This window comes from Eretmochelys imbricata, chromosome 6 (assembly GCF_965152235.1).
Source record: "Eretmochelys imbricata isolate rEreImb1 chromosome 6, rEreImb1.hap1, whole genome shotgun sequence".
Taxonomy (NCBI): domain Eukaryota; kingdom Metazoa; phylum Chordata; order Testudines; family Cheloniidae; genus Eretmochelys; species Eretmochelys imbricata.
In genome coordinates this window covers 70591037-70612704 of record NC_135577.1, presented here as the reverse complement: position 1 = coordinate 70612704, position 21668 = coordinate 70591037, and the positions used below count along the sequence as shown (strand labels likewise).

The window sequence follows — 21668 nt, the reverse complement described above, 5'->3', positions numbered from 1 at the left end:
GGATAAAAACTATTCAGGATGCAGTCAAAAGTTAGGAAATGCCAGATTTACAGTTCCCTGTACAATCTTTGTTTGCCCTCCTGGTGTGTCCATCCTGTGTGCTGAAGGAGGCAGGGGCCTTGTGGAAAAAATAGTGTGTGATCATGTAAAGACTGTTTCATAATGTATATGCACCAGGGGGCCAAATCAAGGTTGTACAGGCAACTTGAATTCTGCATTTCCCAAGTGCTTGACTTTGTACCCTAAACAATATTCTTTAAACATAGGGGGGTTTGTATGTAATTTCCTAGTGTTTTTTTTTTTTTAACGTAAAAAAAGTAAAGGCATGTAATTGTAAAAAATTCCTCCATGCCACATCATGCATGCATCATTGAACTTTCAGAACCACAGCACAACTGGTCGAGCTACAGGACTAACTTAGCTGGTAACTGAAGAAGGTTGTTATCTCAGAGGGGGATGAGTTGCTGGTACCATGTTCTGGGTCTGGGGGTAGTGACTGCAGGGAGCCTGACTCCCAAGGTCTGTGAGAGTGAGGGATTGTCCTTCAGGGTAGGTTGTAGATCCTTGATGATGCACTGGAAAGGTTTCAGTTGGGAGCTGTAAGTGAGGGCTAGTGGCGTTCTGTTACTTTCTTTGCCGGGCCTGTCTGTAGTAGGTGACTTCTGGGTACCCTTCTGGCTCTGTCAATCTGTTTCTTCACTTCCCCAGATGGGTACTGTAGTTTTAAGAATGCTTGATAGAGATCCTGTAGGTGTTTGTCTGAGGGATTGGAGCAAATGCAGTCAACTACAAAGTGGCTGGGTCACTACAAAAAATAATTTCCCCTCTGTTGATACTCACCTCTTCTTGTCAACTGTTGGGAATGAGCCACATCCACCATGATTAAATTGGCCTCGTTAGCACTGACCCCGTACTTGGTAAGGCAACTCCTATCTTTTCATGTGGTGTATATTTATATCTGCTTACTGTGTTTTCCATTTCATCTGATGAAGTGAGCTGTAGCTCACGAAAGCTTATGCCCAAATACATTTGTTAGTCTCTAAGGTGCCACAAGGACTCCTCATTGTTTTTACAGATACAGACTAACATGGCTACCCCTCTAATATAAACAAAAGTCACAGGAATCTTCTATAGTGGAAAGTGACAGGCAACCCAAATACAGAGATTACTACTTGCTCCCCTATGAGCATTTGATATTGTGTCCATTTGACCAGCTGGGTAAATATCCTAGTTCACACAGCATGTGGTTGTGTGTATTATGCCAATCACAATGTTAGAATTTGCACAGCTTTTATTGTAGTCTTTTTTTTTTTTTTTTTAATTGTCACTTGGGTCATTCCTAGGCTCTTATTGTATTCTCCCCCCCACCCCACCATTTGTCATTTAAGTAAATAGGAGTAGTGACTGTCCACTCACATCTGCTTCCAGTGATTGAAACCGATTAAGAAAATTTGGTGGGAAGTTTGTATTACTTTTAACCCAAACAATTTATTACCTGAGGCTTTGACCCAATTAGTAAATGAATGAACTAAATGGAGGGTACTATATACCATCCTCCTCCCCACCCCCACAAACAGCCTGTACTGTTTTGCTTCATTTGAGTATCTGTACAAATGGATGGCAGTAAAAGAACAAGCACAGCTGTTTTGTTTAATGAGGATACAAGGTGGAGTGAAGCAGTGCAGGTAGGAAGCATTGGCAGATTTGGAAAGCTATTGCATGCCCATGTGCATTTCCTTCCCCTGGCTGGAAGAGCAGCATTTGCAAAGCTTGGACTGTCTCAGCTGTTGTGGAACAAGAGGCCTTTTCTCAGTAAGGCAGCTGATGCTCTGCAGTCTCCAAGGTTTTTTAGCTGCTTGTGAAAGGAAGAGTGAGTGGGGGTGGAGTTGAATAGGAATGTCTTAAACTGCCTAATTACAGGTAGTGGCCCGCTTTCTCCCCACCTGGGAAGAATTTGGCATCTTCTGGGTATTTATGCCTCCTAGCAACCAGTGCCTGGTGCAGCAACGTGACTTGCTTTTGAGCCAAGTTCTAAGCTTGCATAAGACTGAGGAGAAGAAACCTGGCCAAGTCTGGGATAAAACTCAGAGATGCCAACTGCCAGAGCTGAGCTTCCACCCTCCCTATGAACCCCATAACAAGCCCGATGTCTCCTTGCAACATTGACATAGATGGCAGGCTTTTAACTTAATGCATAAAACCCAAATCAAGTATCCCCCCCCACCAGGTGTGAACAACAGAGTCTCTCTCCTTTTCTTGGAAGATCTGGCACTGAAGCTGGTAGTGGGCTTTCGCTTTCTGCTGCAAGGGGATGTCTGTTAACAAGATGTTTTGGGAAGCCCCCTTGCTAACAGAAGTGCTAAGAAGTTGTGCATTTTATTTATACTCTGCCTGCATATGACAGGTATGTACACACGCTACAAGGCAAAAGGTGGTGTCTTGGATAGCTGAGCTTCTGACACAGTTGATCCTATAATACACAAAGGTGTCACTGCATCGGGGCTGCTTTCTGATCCTCCCCTTCCTCAGAAGCCATGGGCTGTTCTTAGCCAGTGGTTCTGTGGCTCTGTGCTTCTGAGGGAGCTGATCCTCTCTGCCTCTGATGCTGGGGCATAGCTACTGCAGGAATAATGCTCACTGAGGCATTCAGGGGGAAGGGCTGCTCTAGTTTCTTTGCTGCAGTGGGGCTTTCGTTGTCCGCTTCGGAGTGTGGAATAAAGAGCAAAATGGGGTGATTGGATCCTGGAGGGGATTGCCAACATACATTAATTACTCTGCCACTGAAGGTTCTTGGAGGTGAGGAGGGAGATTGTTGCAGGAAGGGGGCTCCAAGCCAGCCCTCCATCCCTAGCCATTTCCCTGCAAGGGTTAATTAGATTAAATTAGGGAGAAAATTAAATTGTACTCCTCTTTGTAAGTCTTCTTTTGATGGATGCCTGTTTAATATTGACTGCACTGCTTGCTAGTGGTAAAGCGATTACAGCAGGAGGCACCTGCAATGAGATGTCCCCTCCCCCACACCCCAGTTGATTTATTTTGCAAAGAAACCCTCTCCCTTGTGTCCCCATGCTGATAAATCACAATGCCCTGGCCATGCCTGCTGTTGGAACAGGAGAGGCGTAGGCTCGCTGTTCACAGTCAGGACATGTTTTCCTTCGGGATTTCAGTTCAGGGAAAACTCCTCTAGCTTACAGATCTGTGCAGAGTGATAAGAAACCTGCCCAGAGCTAACCGGAAACCCAAAACCAGATGTGCAAAATGGAAGCCTACTCTGTGCCTCCCTTCAGAGGGGTGGCTGGGATTCTGTGTGGTTCCCTTTGGGGAGAGGTCACTCTGTCTCCCAGGGAACCCTGAATTTGGTTGCAGCCTGGTGGTAGATTTATTTGTAATCCCCATCCCCTTGCCACTGTCTCCCCTCTACCCCAATTTTAATCTTTCCCTTTGCTTTTTCCCTCTCTTCCACCACATCCTCCACCCTCGCTCTGCTCACTTTCTCCCTCCTTCACCTGGGCACTGCCACCACTGGAGTGTCTCTCACCCTGAAACTGCATTTCCAGCCGTTCTGCTAAGAACATACATTCTGACGATCGTCTGCTTGCTGCACTACAGCTGTGAAAGATGTGGTGGGGCTGGGAGCCAAGTGCTCTTCCAAGGTCCCTGAAGCGGGTATCTTGGTAGGTCTGTAAAGACTGAGGCTTGTTAACCCGGTGTGTGGTGCGTGTATTATAATTTCAACTCTGGGTGAAATCGTCAGTGAATTGAGGCAAGTAGATTTCCAAGTGATCCGAAAGCACAATGCTCTATCCAACCCACAGCCCTTAGAATTTCTATAGGAACCCTCCTAGAAAGGGCAGAGTGTGGGAGTCTTGGCGTCGAGCTTGTCAGGGCTTTGCTTTGTCACATCCTTGCTGTTTGTTGCTAGTGGAGCTTTCCTCCTTTTCAACAGCATCTGAACCGGTACAGGTCTGCCCGAGGCTCCCTTTCTTACCCTCCCAGTTCTCTCTTCTATAAGCAAGTTGCTCAGTCTCCCAACACAGAATGCTTGGGTGGTCCTCCTTGCCTTGACTCTTCCTGTCTTTTGGTTGTCCATCACTCTGGCTCCCAACGGTCGCCCTTCCTTGCAATGGCCCTGTGAGTGGGTATTCTGAAGTAGTACCTCAAGTGGGGAGGGAGTAAGTGTTGCACTAAGTTTTGAAAACACATTTCTGCAAGTTTTATTGTTTGATATTTTTCCTTCATCTCTGTGCAGGAGGGTGTGTGTGTTTTATGTGCACGTGTATGTGTAGGATCATTGTCCTGTGTCCTCTGGAATAATGCAGCCACACAAATTGCCACATAATTCCTTATTTAGGTTTATCTAACTCTTAACATTTCACTGTCTCTTTATCTGCTTTGTGTGGTTCGACAGTTCCACAGGGCAAGTGGCTATTTGAGAGTTATGTGCTGATGGATTCTGGGGGAGCAGGCAGTGCTTTCAGAGGTGGGGTATTTTGCAAGCAGTATGGAGTGGCCTGCTCCAAGCTCCACCAGGGAAGCATTTTTATTCTGCAGGTGCAGGTCTGCTGGATATGGGAGGGGGCTAGGACTGGGAGAAAGAACAACAGTGGGACTTCTGAAGGGAGAAGAGGGGGTTTGAGGTGGGTGCCCTGGTGGAGGCATTCAGATTGAAGGGACTAGGCAGCCAAGAGCCATTACAATTAAAACCAGGTGGTTTTCCATGTTGAAAACCTTAAGCGTATAAAGTTTTCAGTTTGGTGTGAATTGTAATGACTCTCAGCTGCTAAACTGGCTTAAATTTCAGTGCCTTCCCCAACCTCCTTTCTCTCTCTTTCTCTCTCTCTATGCCCTCTGGTCCCCACCACTCCTAATCCATATCCCACACAACCCCAACCTGGTACAGACCTCTGCCTTCTGGAGAAGGTGCCTACCTATCTTGGAGCTCTGCTAGAAAGGCAATTTCCGGTACGAGCCTCCCCCTCACTAGTCTCATGCCAAATGGGTACAATGGACCATACAGGAGACAGGCCCTTGCAACTGTCTAGACTTGACTTCTTTCCTGCATCTGTTTTGTGAAAAGTGTGGATTCTGAGTCTGTTTTCCTAAATGGTTTTTTGGTTCTTATGCATGTCCAGGGCCAGAGCTGGGTTACTCCCTGGCCCTGGGTCTTCAGGTCTGGGGAGGCTACCTCTGCTCTCTGAGATTCTTCACTGGCCATCTGTTCTGTCTGACTTTTTAAAACTTCAGTGGCGGATGGGGAACGTGGCCTCTGTCTCCACTTCATCCTCTTAGGGGTTTTCACAGCTAGGCAGTTTTAAAGTGTTATTTCATATGTATGACACCTAATCCAGGCAAACTCAGTGCCTAAGGCTATGGTTATAACCCCCCTCCCCCACCCTTGGGTACAATTGGCATCTCAAACCACTCCTTGGGTGATTACTATGAAACTCTCACAACCACTTGGCATTGTTGTCTTATAGCTCTGTTATCACGACAGCATTTGTTTATTATAGGGCTGGAAGGGAGACTCTCTCACTCTTTCACATCACCATCAGAAGACCCAACCACATCAGCCACACCATCAGAGGCTCATTCACCTGCACATCTATTAATGTGATATATGCCATCATGTGCCAGCAATGCCCCTCTGCCATGTACATTGGCCAAACCAGACAGTCAAATGTAAAAGAATATGTATGCTATGTAAAAGAATAAATGGACACAAATCGGACATCAGGAATGGTAACATACAAAAGCCAGTAGGAGAACACTTCAATCTTCCTGGACATTCTATAACAGATTTAGAAGTAGCTATACTTGAACAAAAAAACTTCAGAAACAGACTTCAAAGAGAAACAGCAGAACTAAAATTCATTTGCAAATTTAACACCATTAATTTGGGGTTGAATAGGCACTGGGAGTGGCTGGCTCATTACAAAAGCAGCTTTGCCTCTCCTGGAATTGACACCTCTTCATGTGTTATTGGGAGTGGACCACATCCACCCTGATCCAATTGGCCCTGTCAAAGCTGGTTCTCCACTTGTGAGGTAACTCCCTTCTCTTCATGTGTCAGTATATAATGCCTGCATCTGTAATTTTCACTCCATGCATCTGAAGAAGTGGATTTTTACTCACAAAAGCTTATGCCCAAATAAATCTGTTTATTCTTTAAGGTACCACCGGGCTCCTTATTGTTTCTCTCACATCTGAATATCCATTACTTGCTGGTTGTGACCCAGAAGTCAGATGCGTAGCTGCGTGTACTTAGAGAGAGTCTCTGATGGATGCACTTCATTAGGGACTGCTAAGAACTGCCAGTGGAATCCATTTGCAGTGCATAAAGGGAAGGTTTATTATTGGTTCTACAAAACCCAGGAACTGTGCTATATATTCTTGAACACCATCTTCTAGGACCTTATCTATAACTAGCTATTTACATATGTACAGATTTTAAACACTCCAGCAACGGGGGCAATAGTAATGTTGATACAGGGAGTGTAGCTCTCCACCTGCCTGAACTTTACAGGAACACCCAGGCGTCTTTCATTTTTTCAGACTCCTGGCTTTCCAGAAGGAAACAGTTGTTATATTGCATGGTGCCTTTATTCTGGCTCAAATCATCTGGCAGATGAGGGAAAAGGGAGCAATTTCTATTCCATTCACCCCGCCTAAATTAGGGAAGTCAGCAGAGTGCCATCCTGTGGTCTGGCAGAGCAAGGAACATTTCACCAATGAGCAGGGGCGCCATTTCAGATGTGGGGAGGGGGGACAACTTTAACCATGATTCCAGGGGCTGCTTAGGCACCTGAAAACTAGGGTTGGGGTTTTTTTGGCTTTTTTTTTCCAGATAATAACTTGGAAATTAGCTGATAGTATCTAATTCCTATATTTAAAAAAAAAAAGAATTTAAATAAATATTAGACCGACTCAGCTCTAATACTTGTGTGTTCTCACATCTTGTGTCAAGTCACTTAAGGGACACTGGTTAGGTTTAACATTTTAATGTATATTCTTTCTTCGTTACTAACTCTTAAATACAACAGTTGGAACAACTGTAGAAAAATCTAGAGGACTTTGTCACTTTTTGCAGTTCACCAAGCTTGGAATAGATCATTTAACTTGGGAAACATCCTGCTAGGCCAAGGTCCCGTGAGTTTATACTGCACCTGCCTGGGACTCCAGGGGCTTTACTCACTACAAATGTCTAGAAGCTGACCTTAAATAGGAGTACTGCCAATTCCAAATGTTCAAAAATCATGAATCAGTCTCTCCAAAAATCATGAGATTGGCTTTAGAATCATGAGGTTACGTAAAAATAACAGATCTGGTGGTTCTTTTTATTTGCTTTCTGCTTTTTGAGCCTTTAGGGTGCACTGGGGTCACATTTTGAAGCTTTCTCCACAGCCGCAAGGACTAGAAACTTCATTTGTCTTAAAGAATGAAGGCTGAAATCGTCACATATCCACTTGATTCCAGGAGCTGGGGCTTTAATGAAAACAATAATTATAATGAGGCTCATGACAAAATCATGAGGGCTGGCAACACTGCTTTTACTTTTATTTAAAGGCTAGTTACTTTCCAGAAGGCTGTTAGATACAGTACTACAGTGATTGAGTTGCCGTTCTCACAGGAGAATATTTAAAACCAAACACCAAGAAAATTCCACCTTTTAAAGTTGAGGAAAAAAATTGAGACTTCTGAGGTATATCAGGGTCACTGCAGTCAGGAAAGGAAAATAAACAAGTACAGGAGTTCTGGGTAGCTCTTCCTCTTGAAAGAAAGTTGGAGGGTCAAATCTTCTAGTCCTTAATCTAGTAAAACTTCTGTTGCCATCATCGCCTCCACTCATAGATATAAACACGTGCTTAATAACTATACACTTCATACTTAAATAACTAAGCCATCTTATCCAGGGCTGCACATTTCATACACGGTGGCTCAGGGACTACATTTTCTGGCATATGCTGAACAGCGCTGAGCACACAGATGGTAGCCATTCAATAATACAAATCATGACAATAATCATCAACTTTATGGACTCTGTGGATGCAATTTCTGTTCTTCGTTATGGAATTTGAGGCATAAACACATCTGATACTTATGATGCTTTCTGATTCCTTCCTTTTCTCGAACTCAAAACAAAAAATAACCTGACAAAATGGTTTTCCATTAAAATGTAAAATTGCACAGCAGCCATTGCTCTACAACTCAGCATGTGGCAGAACCTGCCACCCCTTGGGAGTTAAGTGATCTCCTCTCATCTGACTCTCATTCTCCATCCTTCCTGACTTCTGTGCTGCTTTTCATTCTGTCAACCATGACATCCATCCCAACCTCCTGAGACCGTTTGCTGTAGTCTCAAAGAACTGGCCACCTTGGTTTTGCTCCCATCTACCAGAGTCCTCTTTTTTGCTGCATTGCAGCAGAGACATAGGCTGGTCTGCTGGATAGGGAGCTAGCCCTGAAAAACCTGGGTTCTATTCCCCCCCCATGGACTTCCTGTATGACCTCAGGCCAGTGCCTGAAGGGCAGAGTTTCAAAACCTTTTAGGCAAGGTGCAGCTAGGCATCTAGTGGGAGTTACAAAGCACCTAACCCAGGCACTTTTGAAAATTCCACGAGGTGCCTAAATATTTATGAAAATCTGGCATTTAGTCTGTGTATGCCTCAGTGTCCCATCTGTACAATGGGGATAACAGCCCTGCTCTATCTCACTGAGGGGCTGTGAGGAGAAATGGGTTAGACCTTGTGAGGTGCTCAGATACTATGGTGGGGCCATATAAGTACCACAGGTAGAGTGAAAAGAAAAGGAGTACTTGTGGCACCTTAGAGACTAACAAATTTATTTGAGCATAAGCTTTTGTGAGCTACAGCTCACTTCATCGGATGCATTCAGTGAAAGCTCACGAAAGCTTATGCTCAAATAAATTTGTTAGTCTCTAAGGTGTCACAAATACTCCTTTTCTTTCTGCGAATACAGACTAACACGGCTGCTACGCTGAAACAGGTAGAGTAGGAACTTTTCTCTGTACCACTTCCCTTGGTTTTGGGCCCTTCTTTTCACCTATGCCCCCAAACCCCTCCCCCTTTTCTGAAGGTAACCTTGGCTCAGAGGGCTTGGCTGTATTTTTTCTGAATCCCGTGTGTTATCTCTAAAATAACCCCTCCTCCCTCCCAACCACCCACTTCCCCAGGGATTCCTGTTTTACAGGCTAAACTTCCAGATCCTTATCTTAATCACCAGCCCTTTCTTACCTTAATCACCCTGCCTCTGTTTGTAAACAAAACACTGACTCCCTGCCCCAGGGGCACCTCTCCTCTGCAGAACTTACATTTCACACTATGGCTATGTCTACACCAGGGGTTCTCAACCTTTTCCATTCTGTGGCCCCTCCCCAACATGCTGTGAAAACTCCACGGCCCACCTGTGCCACAGCCGCTGTTGTTCTGCATATAAAAGCCAGGGCTGACGTTGGGGGTAGCAAGCAGGGCAATTGCCTGGAGACCCACACCATGGGGGCGGGGGAGGCCTTGCGAAGCTAAGATGCTCAGGCTTCACCTTCAGGTCTGGGTGGCAGGGCTCACAGTGGCTGCGCTTTGGCTTTTTGCCCTGAGCCCCAGTGAGTCTAATGCCAGCCTTGTTTGACAGACTTCCTGAAACCTGCTTGCAGCCCCCCCAAGGGGCCTCAGACTCCTGGTTGAGAACTGCTGGTCTGCACTATGCAGTTTTTAGTGACACAGCTGTGTTGCTACAGCTGTGCCGCTAAAAGTCATGCAGTGTAGCCGCAGCCGACAAAAATTTCCACCCCCAACGAGTGGTGTTAGCGTTGTTGATAGGAGAGCGCGCCTACTGACAAAGCGCTGTTCACGCCGGCGCTTGTCATCAGCAACACTCGTGTCTTTCAGGGGTGTGTGGTGTTTTTAAAAACAAAACAAAAAAAACCCCACCTCTGAAAGGCAAAAGTTTTGTCGTTCAGTTGCCAGTGTAGACATAGCCTAATACTGTGCTGTAGTTGAGAGCTCCACCTGGGAGCTTCCACACCTCCTGTTTGAAACTCGGGGGAAGGGGGCTGTGTCCCCCCCCCCCCCATGGTACCCCTGCCAATTGGGGTGAAGAGAGAGAGAAACCATGTGGAATCCTCCCCTTCTTCCATTACCCCTGTGCTGGAAATATCTGAACTCATGGGGAGAGAAGATGAGCTATACAGATTCTGCAGAAGCAGGGAGAGTGGAAAGAGGAGAGTCAGCCCTTAGCTTTTCAGGACTTATCCCTGCAAGGCCTGTAAATCAGCTCTGCTCTGCCTTCCCCTGGAACTAGCTTTATCGAGTGTGCTTTTTTCTTTCCTTCCAGCTTTCCTTCTACCTTCGAGACTGGAAGCACTGCTGAGAGAAGCTCTTTGTAGTGGTAGGGCTGGTGAAGGAAGGGCGGTGTACATGTGTGGGCATTGCTGAGGAGGGTCCCTGCAAGGCTGGAGGGGCAGTCATCTGAGGTGCCTAAAGGAGAAGGGAAAGGGGTTCCTGGGACTGCTTCTAAAAAGCAAGTGTTTTATGTAAGTTTAAAAAGTCATGTCGCCCAAGATAAAAAGGCATATCTTCTGTGTTTGGTCGTGCATTGCCTGGTTATGATGATGGGGAATGATGGAATGGTGGGCTTGCCACCTTCAGTTGGATGTATATTGTGGCCAAACATAGTGACGTTCTGATTGAAACCCTTCCGCCTGGTGGACCCAAGTTGTTTGGGCCAAGAATGGCTGATATGGGTGGACTCTCCCTTTCCAGATAGGAGTGGTGGGGCTTTCATTAGGCTTGGTCATGAGGAGTGGTCTGTAGACCAGTTGACTGCAGCAAGAGTGGATGGTGCTGCTCTGTTGTGGTTGCACGGCTCTTCCCTGAGCGTTCTCAAAGGGAGTTGTGGGGAGTTGTTCCTCTTCCCTAATGGCATTCTTATGTGGAGTTCCAAAGCTTTCCATCTTGGTTTCCCCTCCTGCCAGCACTGTTAGGAAAGTTAGTGAGGAGAGTTTGGGCTTTGGTGCTGTCAATGTGCTGAAGACTCCCAGCTCTAGATCTCTGCCTCACCTGCCTTAATTCAGTGTCTGAGGGAGATTGGGGCATGGACAAGGCTGAGATGATGCTGGCAGACTGGGAGAAGCAGCCAGAAGATATGGCGAAGATGGAGCAGGGCCTGCTCTTTGATGTTCTCTGGCTCTTTGTCCTGCACATTTGGCGTGTCATCCAGGCTTTTAAAACAATAAATTCCCACTGGGAGCCTTACTGTCCTAGTTCACACAGTGCTCATGCTTAATAATGTGTAATCTCCAATTTATGAGTTTAGCAACTTTTAAAATCCCTTTTGTTTTGTGCTGGGCTTCTTATTTAGCTGTTGTTTCCTGCGAATCTATTTTGGTCTCTCTGAAGTTCGCAGCCTGAATCTAACTGCAGCCCTTCTGTGGCTGCAACCATCCTGGTAGTATTCTCCTCCAGCAAATCTGCCTGGCCACGGTATGATGCAATGATCTCCAGGGCTCCTTGTTCTCATGCTGTGACATTCATGTCTTAATCTTGCCATAGATCTTCCCCCCACCCCCATTCATTTCATTGACATAGATTAATAGGTATTTCACATGTGACGTGCATGCACATCCTCCCCACTGACACGTCCCATCACAGCTAACCCCCACACAGCGTTGGCCATGAATTAAAGACATTTGTTGGCAGGGAATGTTGTCACATGGAAAATTATCACCAGCTTTTACTGACACCATCTTAATCTGATCAAGATTCCCCTGACAACTAGCACCGGGAGAAAAGGTTTGGTTCTCATCAAGGCTTGCGGATGTGTTTTGTGAATTAGGAAACTATTCTACTTTGTTGGGGCGGGGGAAGATGGGCATGATTGGAAGAGCAGTGAATGAGCAAGAAGTCATGGAAGTGACCAGTGAGAAGTTGGTGGGGCCGCTTGTTCTCTTCATTTACTCTTGCAGGAATGTGTAAGGGCCCCGGGGGGATAATATTTAGAAAGAGGAGCCAGGATTAGCCAGGGTTTGAGTGGTATCCGAATGGAGCTTGCTTTCTTCTCTGCCACCTCAGTTTATGGCCCAGATTGAGAGGGACTGGGGAGGAACTTGTCCCATGAACTCTGCCTCTAGTCATCTGTCCTGTGAGATAAAGCAAGGCAGAGTTGATGAATAGCTTTGGAAAGAAACTCCATAATTGACTTTTAATCTTTTCATACCCCCTAGGGAGGGTGGGGGGGTGGGCAGGGAGGGAGGAAGAAAACAGACTTCTCACAAAAATCTGCTTTTTATTAGCTTACTGGGGAAGGGGAGGAGATTTGGGGGAAGGGGCAGAAGAGACTAGAGAGATGGGTCAGGGGAACAGATGGGAGGGAAAGTGAAATACCGAGGGAGACAGGGATTTGGGAAGAAGAGCAAGAAGTGGGACTAGTATGAGCAGAGGAAGAAGAAAGTGTGAGTGTGTGTGTGTGTGTGTGTATGTGTGAGTGAGAGAGAGAGAGAGAGAGAGAGAGTGTGTGGGGGGGAGTGCTGGTGACTTAGTGAGTTAGATGCTGTGTGTAAATGTGATATTGACGTCTGATTCCTTTCCATTCCACTCCTAAATTTAGCCTAGAGAAACTGCCTCCTTGTTTTTTCCCTTTGCCGGAGGTGCTTGCTTCTTCTCTGTAGATTTCCTGCTAACCCTCCTTGCACTGATCCCTAGCACACATGGAGTATGCACAGTGCTAAGGGGCCTGTCTGCAACATGCTGCAGGAAAACTCTCCAAAGTGTCTCCCACTTACACACCCGCTACTCCAAAGTGGCTCCCTGCCATCCCTGCTGGAGAAAGTTCAACTTCTCTGCAAGAGCCTTGGAGGAGGGTCTGATGGTAACACAGATGTATTGCCTCCCCTTTGCAGCAAGAACCAATTACTACTCTGCAGGTGGGCTCCTTTGGAATAAAACAAGGCACCTACAAAACGCCTCATACACTAGATCTATCAGAGATTCCAAAGCCAGCTTCTGATTTCTCTTTTTTAAAGCCACAGTTCATGATTACATGTTGTCACTAGGATGGTGTAATGCGGGGTTGAGGGTCTGGCACAGTTGCCCTAGAAATAAAATCTTTACAAGAGCATGTTATTGCCAATAGCTTCAGTATGCAAAGGAACTAGATACTAGATCGGCTAGGACATCACTTAGGCAGCAATAATCCTGTCACTCAGCAGTGAATAGTTTCATAAATGGCTTTGACAGCAAAACAGGGTTCAGACTGGGAGGAAAATATGATGTAGTTAATCTATGTGAGCTCTGCCCACAATTGCAGAGTAGCTGGATGCTTCTGCTAAAATGATCAGCAGTGAACTAGTTAATAATGTTGACCTTTTAAACTCTCATGAGGCACCAGAGTAAGTACTCTATTGCAGGGAAACAGTGCAAGCCCCTTTCAGAACTATTGTTTGTTTTGTCTGTATTTGTAAACTCTCATTGGGACCTAGAAAGTTTTCTTTAGAAATATATTGGTTGGGATTTTTTTATTTTTTTTAATTTTTAATTTCAAGGCTTAATTTCTGCAGCAACTGAGGAGGGCACTAGAAAAGTGGTGGTTTGATGTACTTGGACCAGCTGAAGTGGGCTCAAAGTGTCAAAATATCAGCACTATTTTTTCCACCCACTGGTAGCAAAACACTGAACAAACAGAATCTTACAGAAACAAAGCATGCAGAAGGCTAGGTGGAGGCTTTTGTGTATTTAATAATAAAACCAATGTTCATATAAAGCTTCTTGTGAACTGTTGACAGAGTAAAAGTCACTAGGGCAAACTTGAGTGATCTATCTCAGGATTCATGAGGTTCATGTAGTCTTGTGTGGGTTAGAAACAAGATAGTGCACTAGGTGGACCAGTGATCTGTCCCAGTAGAGCAATTTCTATTTTCCTATATTGACTTGAGCAATATATTTTATTAATACATTGCACAATCCCACAGTACTTTATAGGCTCTCCCACAAACCCTGCTTTGGGAAGCTTTTTCAGACACTGTTGAACATGAGGCCTCGGCAAAACTGTAATGCACTGCACGTCAAGGGTTGGCGGGACTGCAGTGTGGACGCAGGCTGAACTGAGTAGCAGAAACCAGGAGGGTAAATGTGGCCACGGTGAACAGGTAAACTTTGCTAGCACAATTTATTCTTTTAACTGTAACTTTTACCCTTTGAAATGATGCAGCAATCTAGCACAGAGAGGGTTAGAGAGGTTCCCAAGGCCACAGAAAGATTCAGAATGAGAGCCAGATTAGAATTTAGGAGTTCCTGGCTTGTGTTTGTAGCATGTGTCGCTGCCATGTAATTAACGTTGGTTTATTTGCGTACTGCAATCCTATTGGTTAAAACAACCTAAAAGTTGGGTGGAGTCTTGATAAAACTAGAACAGTGTGACAAGACTGCCATGAAATGAAATTCAGCCCTCTGGCAGTGTAGCCACAGGATATGTCTTGCTCCTTGTTAACTGGCAGTGGTGTTTTTGGGTGGGTGTGGCATGTGTTCATATATTTTCATGTATTACATTTAAGAGTTATTTTAAAAAAATCTGCTTGTGACTGGTTGTAAGATGTTACACCCTTGTCTGAAGGTCAGAAACTATTTGGCTGACTCCCCCTGGCAGGCTGGCATGGTGGTGGGATTCAGCCTCAGCACAGGAGTTTGAGCCTCTTTGATGAGGGAAAACAGCTAGAAGGAGTGACAGGAAGTCCTGCAGAGAGACGCCCTGGGAATAGCCAACTCTGGAGGTGTAAGGCCTAAGTTTGTTTATAAGTAACTGCGGGCTCAGTTGCTTAAGTTAAGAATACTGCAAAACCCAGGATCCTACCCATTTGCTGAGCTATTCTAGGAAATGCTTTATTTATAGATTTGCTTGCTTGGTTTGAAGACCATGGCGTCGTCTTGCATGTCTTTAATTTTTAGATTGTTTCTTAGAGAACACAAAGGGCTGTCTACACTGGGAATGTACATCGGCATAGCTGCGTCTCTCGGGGCACACCACTGAGAGACGTAGCTATGACGACCTAACCCATGGTGTAGAAAGTGTTATCTTCTGTCAACCTAGCTACCACATCTCAGGGAGGTGGAACACCTGTGCAAGTGGGAGAACCCCTCCTGTTGGCATATAGGTAGTGTCTACGCTGATGCCTCTGTAGTGGTTGAGGTGTGGACATACCCAAAGGTCCTGTTTTCATGCAAATGTCCCTAGTCATAAAACACAAAGGAACTTAATATTAAAAAACCTGCTGCACAGAAATGATTCTACCTGGATATCGCATCTACCCTCAATTCTCCATAATGTTTTCTGAAGCTTAATGGACCAAAATTCTCCCAGGTGTAATTCTTCTGAGTTGCGCAAGGAACAACTTTGGTCCATTAAACCTACCTTGCTTCATAGAGTGGGATTTTTTATTTTTTCTGATTGCCTGGAAGCTGAGGATTACACAGATTTTCCCATCTGCTAATGTACTATTTCATAGCTCATGATTTGAAGGGCTTAACTTCCCCTGAATTGTTAATGGGTCACAGACCACCTGCCTCTTTACATGAAGCCTGCAGAAATAAAATAGAGTAGATCAGACCTGAAACTGGAGTGACTGGTCGTGCTAAATTTGATGCTTTGTACTCTTAACTAAATCTCTAAAGAATACTTTCACTGCTGGATGACCAGGTTACCTGTACTATTAGAACTGCCCCACTAACGTACCAGTAAATGTTGGTGAATGCCTGTATGTTCAGCACAGCAGATGTATTTTACCTGGGCATGGCTAGAACATTTAGCAGGCACGCAGGCTACCTTTGGGGAAAACACTGGGTGGAAACTTGCACTAGTTCTAATGAAGGAAGCTGAATTTAGAAAGCTGGTGAATTGGAGGTTAAAACTTCAGTGCCCTATGGTGGTGTCTGCTATGAGGCAGTGATGTTAACTGGGTGAGACGGCATCAGTCAGCAACATTGGGCCTGAGGTGCTGGAGTGTCTGTGCCTCTCTATGGTGTCTGTTCTGTTTCATAACTTGTAATGCTCCTGACGGGCAACCCTGTAGACCAAGTGAGAGGCAACGGCATGGGTCGGGCAAGAATTTGTTACGACATGCCAGTGCCTGGAGAAATGCTGTGTCTGCAGCCTTTTCCGATTGGCGCCAAGCTCATGGCAGGGGATTCCTTACCGCTGCTGAGGTAAATGAAAAAAAAAAAAACAGATTAGGGGGACATCCCTGTAAAGTTCTTCTTGCGTGAGCCCAATGGTGTGACAGTGAGGCTCGCTTAGTTCTGTTTAAAAGCTCATATGTGAGAACTTCTGTCTTTTCTATTGGGATGAGGCTTTTGGCGACATTTGTAGAGTGAGCCGATGCTGTAGGCTTCATAATGAAACAGCAATATCTCTTCAGCATTTGGTACCATGCTCCTTACTCTGATTTGTAGGCCATATCTACCCCAGGGATTTCCCCCGTGACAGACATGGATGGCTGGTCATGCGCTGGTGCAAACCCCTGTTACAGGCAGGGTATAAGCTATGATTTGCACTAGTGTAGTCAGCCCTGTCTGAAATCCCTGGTGTAGACAAGGCCTTTCTGAACCTGAGAGTCATGTATTGCCGAACATCCTAATGGCACAGCAGTGGAGGGGGGAGCTATAGGGTGCAACACAGCTAAGTAGCAACACTGCAAAACTGGTGAAGCTTTTGAGGTGTTCCCTGCATGTTTGTGGGGAGGAGGACTCTCTTCATGCTGTGATGCATCCTCAAATACTGGAGAGGAGCCACGGTCAGACCTACCCAACTTTCCCTGACTGTTTCCCCCTTCTACAGCTGCCTCCACTTTGGGCTTTTGCCAGGAGACAGTAGAAGCGATATATTTCTATGAGAGAAGTCAATGTCACTCCTCTCTCTAAGACAAAGGATGTCACAAGTGCTGATTTGTCCATCTCCAGCAAGTCCCTACAGCCCTTGAACTGGGTCCCCCTCATGTTGCAGCCCTGTGTGAGGGGTATTCATATGGGGAAGAGAGATATGCAGTTATCAGGAGCTACCCTGCTGAGTCTGAGTTCTTTGAATCATAGAAGATTAAGGTTGGAAGAGACCTCAGAAGACCATCTAGTCCAACCCCCTGCTCAAAGCAGGACCAATCCCAACTAAATCATCCCAGCCAGGACTTTGTCAAACCAGGCATTAAAAACCTCTAATGATGGCGATTCCACCACCTCCCTAGGTAACCCATTCCAGTGCTTCACCACCCTCCTAATGAAATAGATTTTCCTAATATCCAACCTAGACCTCCCGCACTGCAAGTTGAGACCATTGCTCCTTGTTCTGTCATCTGCCACCACTGAGAACAGCCGAGCTCCATCCTCTTTGGAACCCGCCCTTCAGGTAGTTGAAGACTGCTATCAAATCCCCCCCTCATTCTTCTGCAGACTAAATAAGCCCAGTTCCCTCAGCCTCTCCTCATAAGTCATGTGCCCCAGCCCCTTAATCATTTTGAAGGCATTGATTGTACAGTTCAATGCAGTTTGCTCACCAGTTGGGAGGGAGGATCATCTTGTCACTGAGAATTGTTGTTTTTCCTGGGCAGCAGCATGTGTTTCACTTCTGAGAGCATGAGTTTTCACAGGGTTGGTTCCTTTGCTTCTATGTGATGGGGCCCTGGCAGAGTTGCGTTCTCTTCTGCCCTGTGTTGAAAATGATCCATAGGGTTTTCACTGATGGAGGGTGGGGAAGGGGAAAGAATGTATCCCGGATCATAGCCAGACTTGTGTGGCAGCAGAGTCATCACGGCATGCTAAGAGTGAGACTCCTGGCTTTGTCAGTAAATTTGGGAGAATCTCCCCTTTCCTGTTCCTCCAAAATGGTGAACCTGTGGTGGAGGTGATTATATTGATTACCGTGGGGCGAAGGTCACAGCTGTTTGTTTCTAGAGTTCCTCCTGCTGGCTGATTTCTGGACAGCCCCAGAGGAAGCTATTTATTTTTTCATTTGTCTCCAAAGCGAATGGGCTCTTTAACTGTGCATCTTGTTTTCTGACTGGCTAATGACCTCTTGGCCCAAACTGAGGCCTTTTCTGTCCTGTCTGTGTTACAGGCAAGAGCCACACCACACAGAAGGTGATTCCTGTCTGGGTCCATGTCATTGTCCTGACGTTCAGGGCCTGGATGAAGGTGCGGTGGTGAGGGGAGGGCAGAATCTGAATGGCTAATGGCAGTGTCTGGCAGGATACGGTTGATGGAAAGCTATGCTGAAAGTCTCTGGAGAGGAGAAGCCCAGCTCTTTTCTCTGAGAGCTCTTCTACTTCATGCTACCCCTCTTTCCTGGCTCCCTACCTTCCCACTCAGGTCTAGACATCCTGTTTTGGTGCCCAGAATGTAGGGTCATTCTTACGTCTGGGGAAATGGGACAGAATCATGGGGCTGTCACACACAGCCTTTCTTCCCTTTCTTTCTGTCTAGCTTGTGAGTGTTAAGAGATTCAGGGCTCACGGTCCCTGGAAAGGTGATTATTTATGGCACTCTACAGGGGAGTGATTTGTGATTATCCCCCAACCTCCCTTTGTATTTTTCAGCTAGCTGGGTAGAGGTGGGACAGACGTGCCAGGCTGTCGTTGATTCTCCTGCCAAGGACAAGGGGATAGAACATGTTATGATACCCACAGGCTGTCCTGTCAACTTCTTTTTGTTCTTCTGTTCTCTTTCTAGGTGTGTTGTCGTGCTCTTCAACCCTAGGAAAAATAAGCAACACCATATTCTAAACAGCTCCAGGTGAGTGAAACTCAGAGATACACAGACAGCTGGCCTCGTATTACTTGGGATGTGAATTTGGAGTCCTCTTTCTGGCTCTAGCAAACTATAAGAGTCTCTGGGGATAAAGGTGCCCAGAGCTACTGAGTCCTAAACTCACTTGTGTCGGACTAGTGGCTGTGGGGAGGAGTTACCTGCTAATTTAACCCTAGCTCCTCCTTAACATGAGTTACTGTGGGGAAAGTTGTAGCAATGATAACGAGGGAAAAGCCCATAAATACTACATTCCCATGCAGAATTGCTGTAAGGAATGACATGGAGGATGTTATATTTGAACTCCGTGGGACTTGCATTATTCTTTCCCTGAGGCTGAAGCCTTGGTTTGGAGCAGGACTGACTGACACCTGGTCCTCTTGTTGGCAGGCAGGGGCCAAAGGACCATAAGCCCATAGCTGTGAAACCCCTTCTGTGCCTGCAAGAGGTTTGGGCTGCAGGGAATCCATGTGTTCACCCTGTGAGGAAACAAAACCATTGTCAAGTTATTACATGTGTTGTGGGCCTCTTTCCAGTCATGCCCTCGGGTGACCAGATAGCAAGTGTGAAAAATCAGGATGGGGTGGGGGGTAGTAGGGTCCTGTATAAGACAAATCCCCTAATATTGGGACTGTCTCAATATCAGGTTTCAGAGTAGCAGCTGTGTTAGTCTGTATCCGCAAAAAGAAAAGGAGTACTTGTGTACCTTAGAGACTAACAAATTTATTTGAGCATAAGCTTTCGTGAGCTACAGCTCACTTCATCGGATGCATTCAGTGGAAAATACAGTGGGGAGAGTTATATACACAGAGAACATGAAACAATGGGTGTTACCATACACACTGTAACGAGAGTGATCAGGTAAGGTGAGCTATTACCAGCAGGAGAGCGGGGGTGGGGGGTGGAGAACCTTTTGTAGTGATAATCAAGGTGGGCCATTTCCAGCATTTGACAAGAACGTCTGAGGAACAGCGGGGGGGGTGGGGAATAAACTGGGGAAATAGTTTTACTTTGTGTAATGACACATCCACTCCCAGTCTTTATTCAAGCCTAAATTAATTGTATCCAGTTTGCAAATTTAATTCCAATTCAGCAGTCTCTCATTGGAGTCTTTCTGAAGTTTTTTTGTTGAAGAATTGCCACTTTTAGGAGTGTAATCGAGTGACCAAAGAGACTGAAGTGTTCTCCGGCTGGTTTTTGAATGTTATAATTCTTGACGTCTGATTTGTGTCCATTTATTCTTTTACGTAGAGACTGTCCAGTTTGACCAATGTACATGGCAGAGGGGCATTGCTGGCACATGATGGCATATATCACATTGGTGGATGTGCAGGTGAACGAGCCTCTGATAGTGTGGCTGATGTGATTAGGCCCTATGATGGTGTCCCCTGAATAGATATGTGGACACAGTTGGCAACGGGCTTTGTTGCAAGGATAGGTTCCTGGGGTAGTGTTTTTGTTGTGTTCTCCCCCCGCTCTCCTGCTGGTAATAGCTCACCTTACCTGATCACTCTCGTTACAGTGTGTATGATAACACCCATTGTTTCATGTTCTCTGTGTATATAAATCTTCCCACTGTAGTTTCCATTGAATGCATCCGATGAAGTGAGCTGTAGCTCACGAAAGCTTACGCTCAAATAAATTTGTTAGTCTCTAAGGTGCCACAAGTACTCCTTTTCGTTTTTCAATAATATCAGGACATCTGCTCACCCTCTCCCCTCACGATAGACAGAACTGAAACCAGATACAGGCACCACCTCACAGTGTCCTCCTGTCTCTGTTTTAGGAAGACGATTACAGCTCTTGCTTTCTCCCCTGATGGAAAGTACCTGGTTACTGGAGAGGTAAGTGCTGAAAATTGTTTAAAACAGGTACATGTCTGCAGGCAATCCCACTGCAGGCTGGGAAGAAGTGTGGCTGCTGTAGAGCGGGAAATGGACAATGTGGGGGGGAAACTTGGGTTTAATTAAATCCTGTATCCTTTTTGGCAGGGTTTTGGCCCTTATGATATCCAAAGAGCGACCCTAACTGTGCCTCTGCACTGCCTTTATGTGGGGAAATGTGGTTTTGGCTCTCACCCACTGATTCATCTTAGCATTAACCAACCTCGTCACTGGTTGTCTCCTTAAGCTCATATTGAAAGGGTTTTCCAATGTTCTGTCAATCTCCTGGGACAGACTCCTTTTGCCAGAGGCAGGGTGGAGATTCGCTGAGGATATTGGGTGCTGCTCTACCTATTAACATAGGGGAAGAAGTGAGGGACGGGGACTGGAAGTTTCTAGTGGCTGGATTGAGTTTAGGGTTGCATCCCTTAGGATTTCAGGGGGTGAGCCAAGACAGTAACAATATAGTGGAGAGTGAAAAGTACCTGTGGAATGGAGTTTCCAGAGCAGTGATAAAGGGGCCAGTTCCCATGGGTTTGGCAGTGCATGCTTTCCCCTTTCAAAGGTGCTTAAAGGGAGAACAAGGATGGCTGTATTGTGGGGTCTGTGCTGCATTAGAAGTGCAAGGTGCACACTGTACATGTAATGAATTTGCAGTTGTTAGATGCTAGAAACACACACAAATGTCTCCCTGTGCCCTTTTGGTCATGCTCAGCTTGCTGTCATGTGTCTCTAATGACTACTTGTCATCTGACTCCAGTACGTTGTAAGTTACTGGTGAATGTGTGTGTCACCAGTCCCTCTCTGTGCCCAGTTCTTGGAGGATATGAGTAGAAGTGGGTAAAAAAAATTTCGGCGAACAGTTTATTTGCTGAAAAATGCAGGGTTGGTCAAATTCAGCTCATTGTTTCAGACCAAAAAAGAGGGGAAAATTCTGAAAAAGTCAAAACATTTTGATTCTTTGCTTCAAAATGACATTTCAAAATGAAATGTC

The 21668-nt window shown here is 45.7% G+C and overlaps 1 protein-coding gene across 1 annotated transcript in view; it reads left to right on the top strand.

Moving 5' to 3' along the window:
• MAPKBP1 (mitogen-activated protein kinase binding protein 1) overlaps positions 1-21668 on the top strand; it is a 116241-nt gene that overhangs the window by 49373 nt on the left and 45200 nt on the right. Inside the window, exons 3-4 of the mRNA XM_077820265.1 lie at positions 18717-18779; positions 20578-20635. Coding sequence (XP_077676391.1) covers positions 18717-18779; positions 20578-20635 — 121 coding nt within the window. The remainder of the gene's footprint in view (positions 1-18716; positions 18780-20577; positions 20636-21668) is intronic.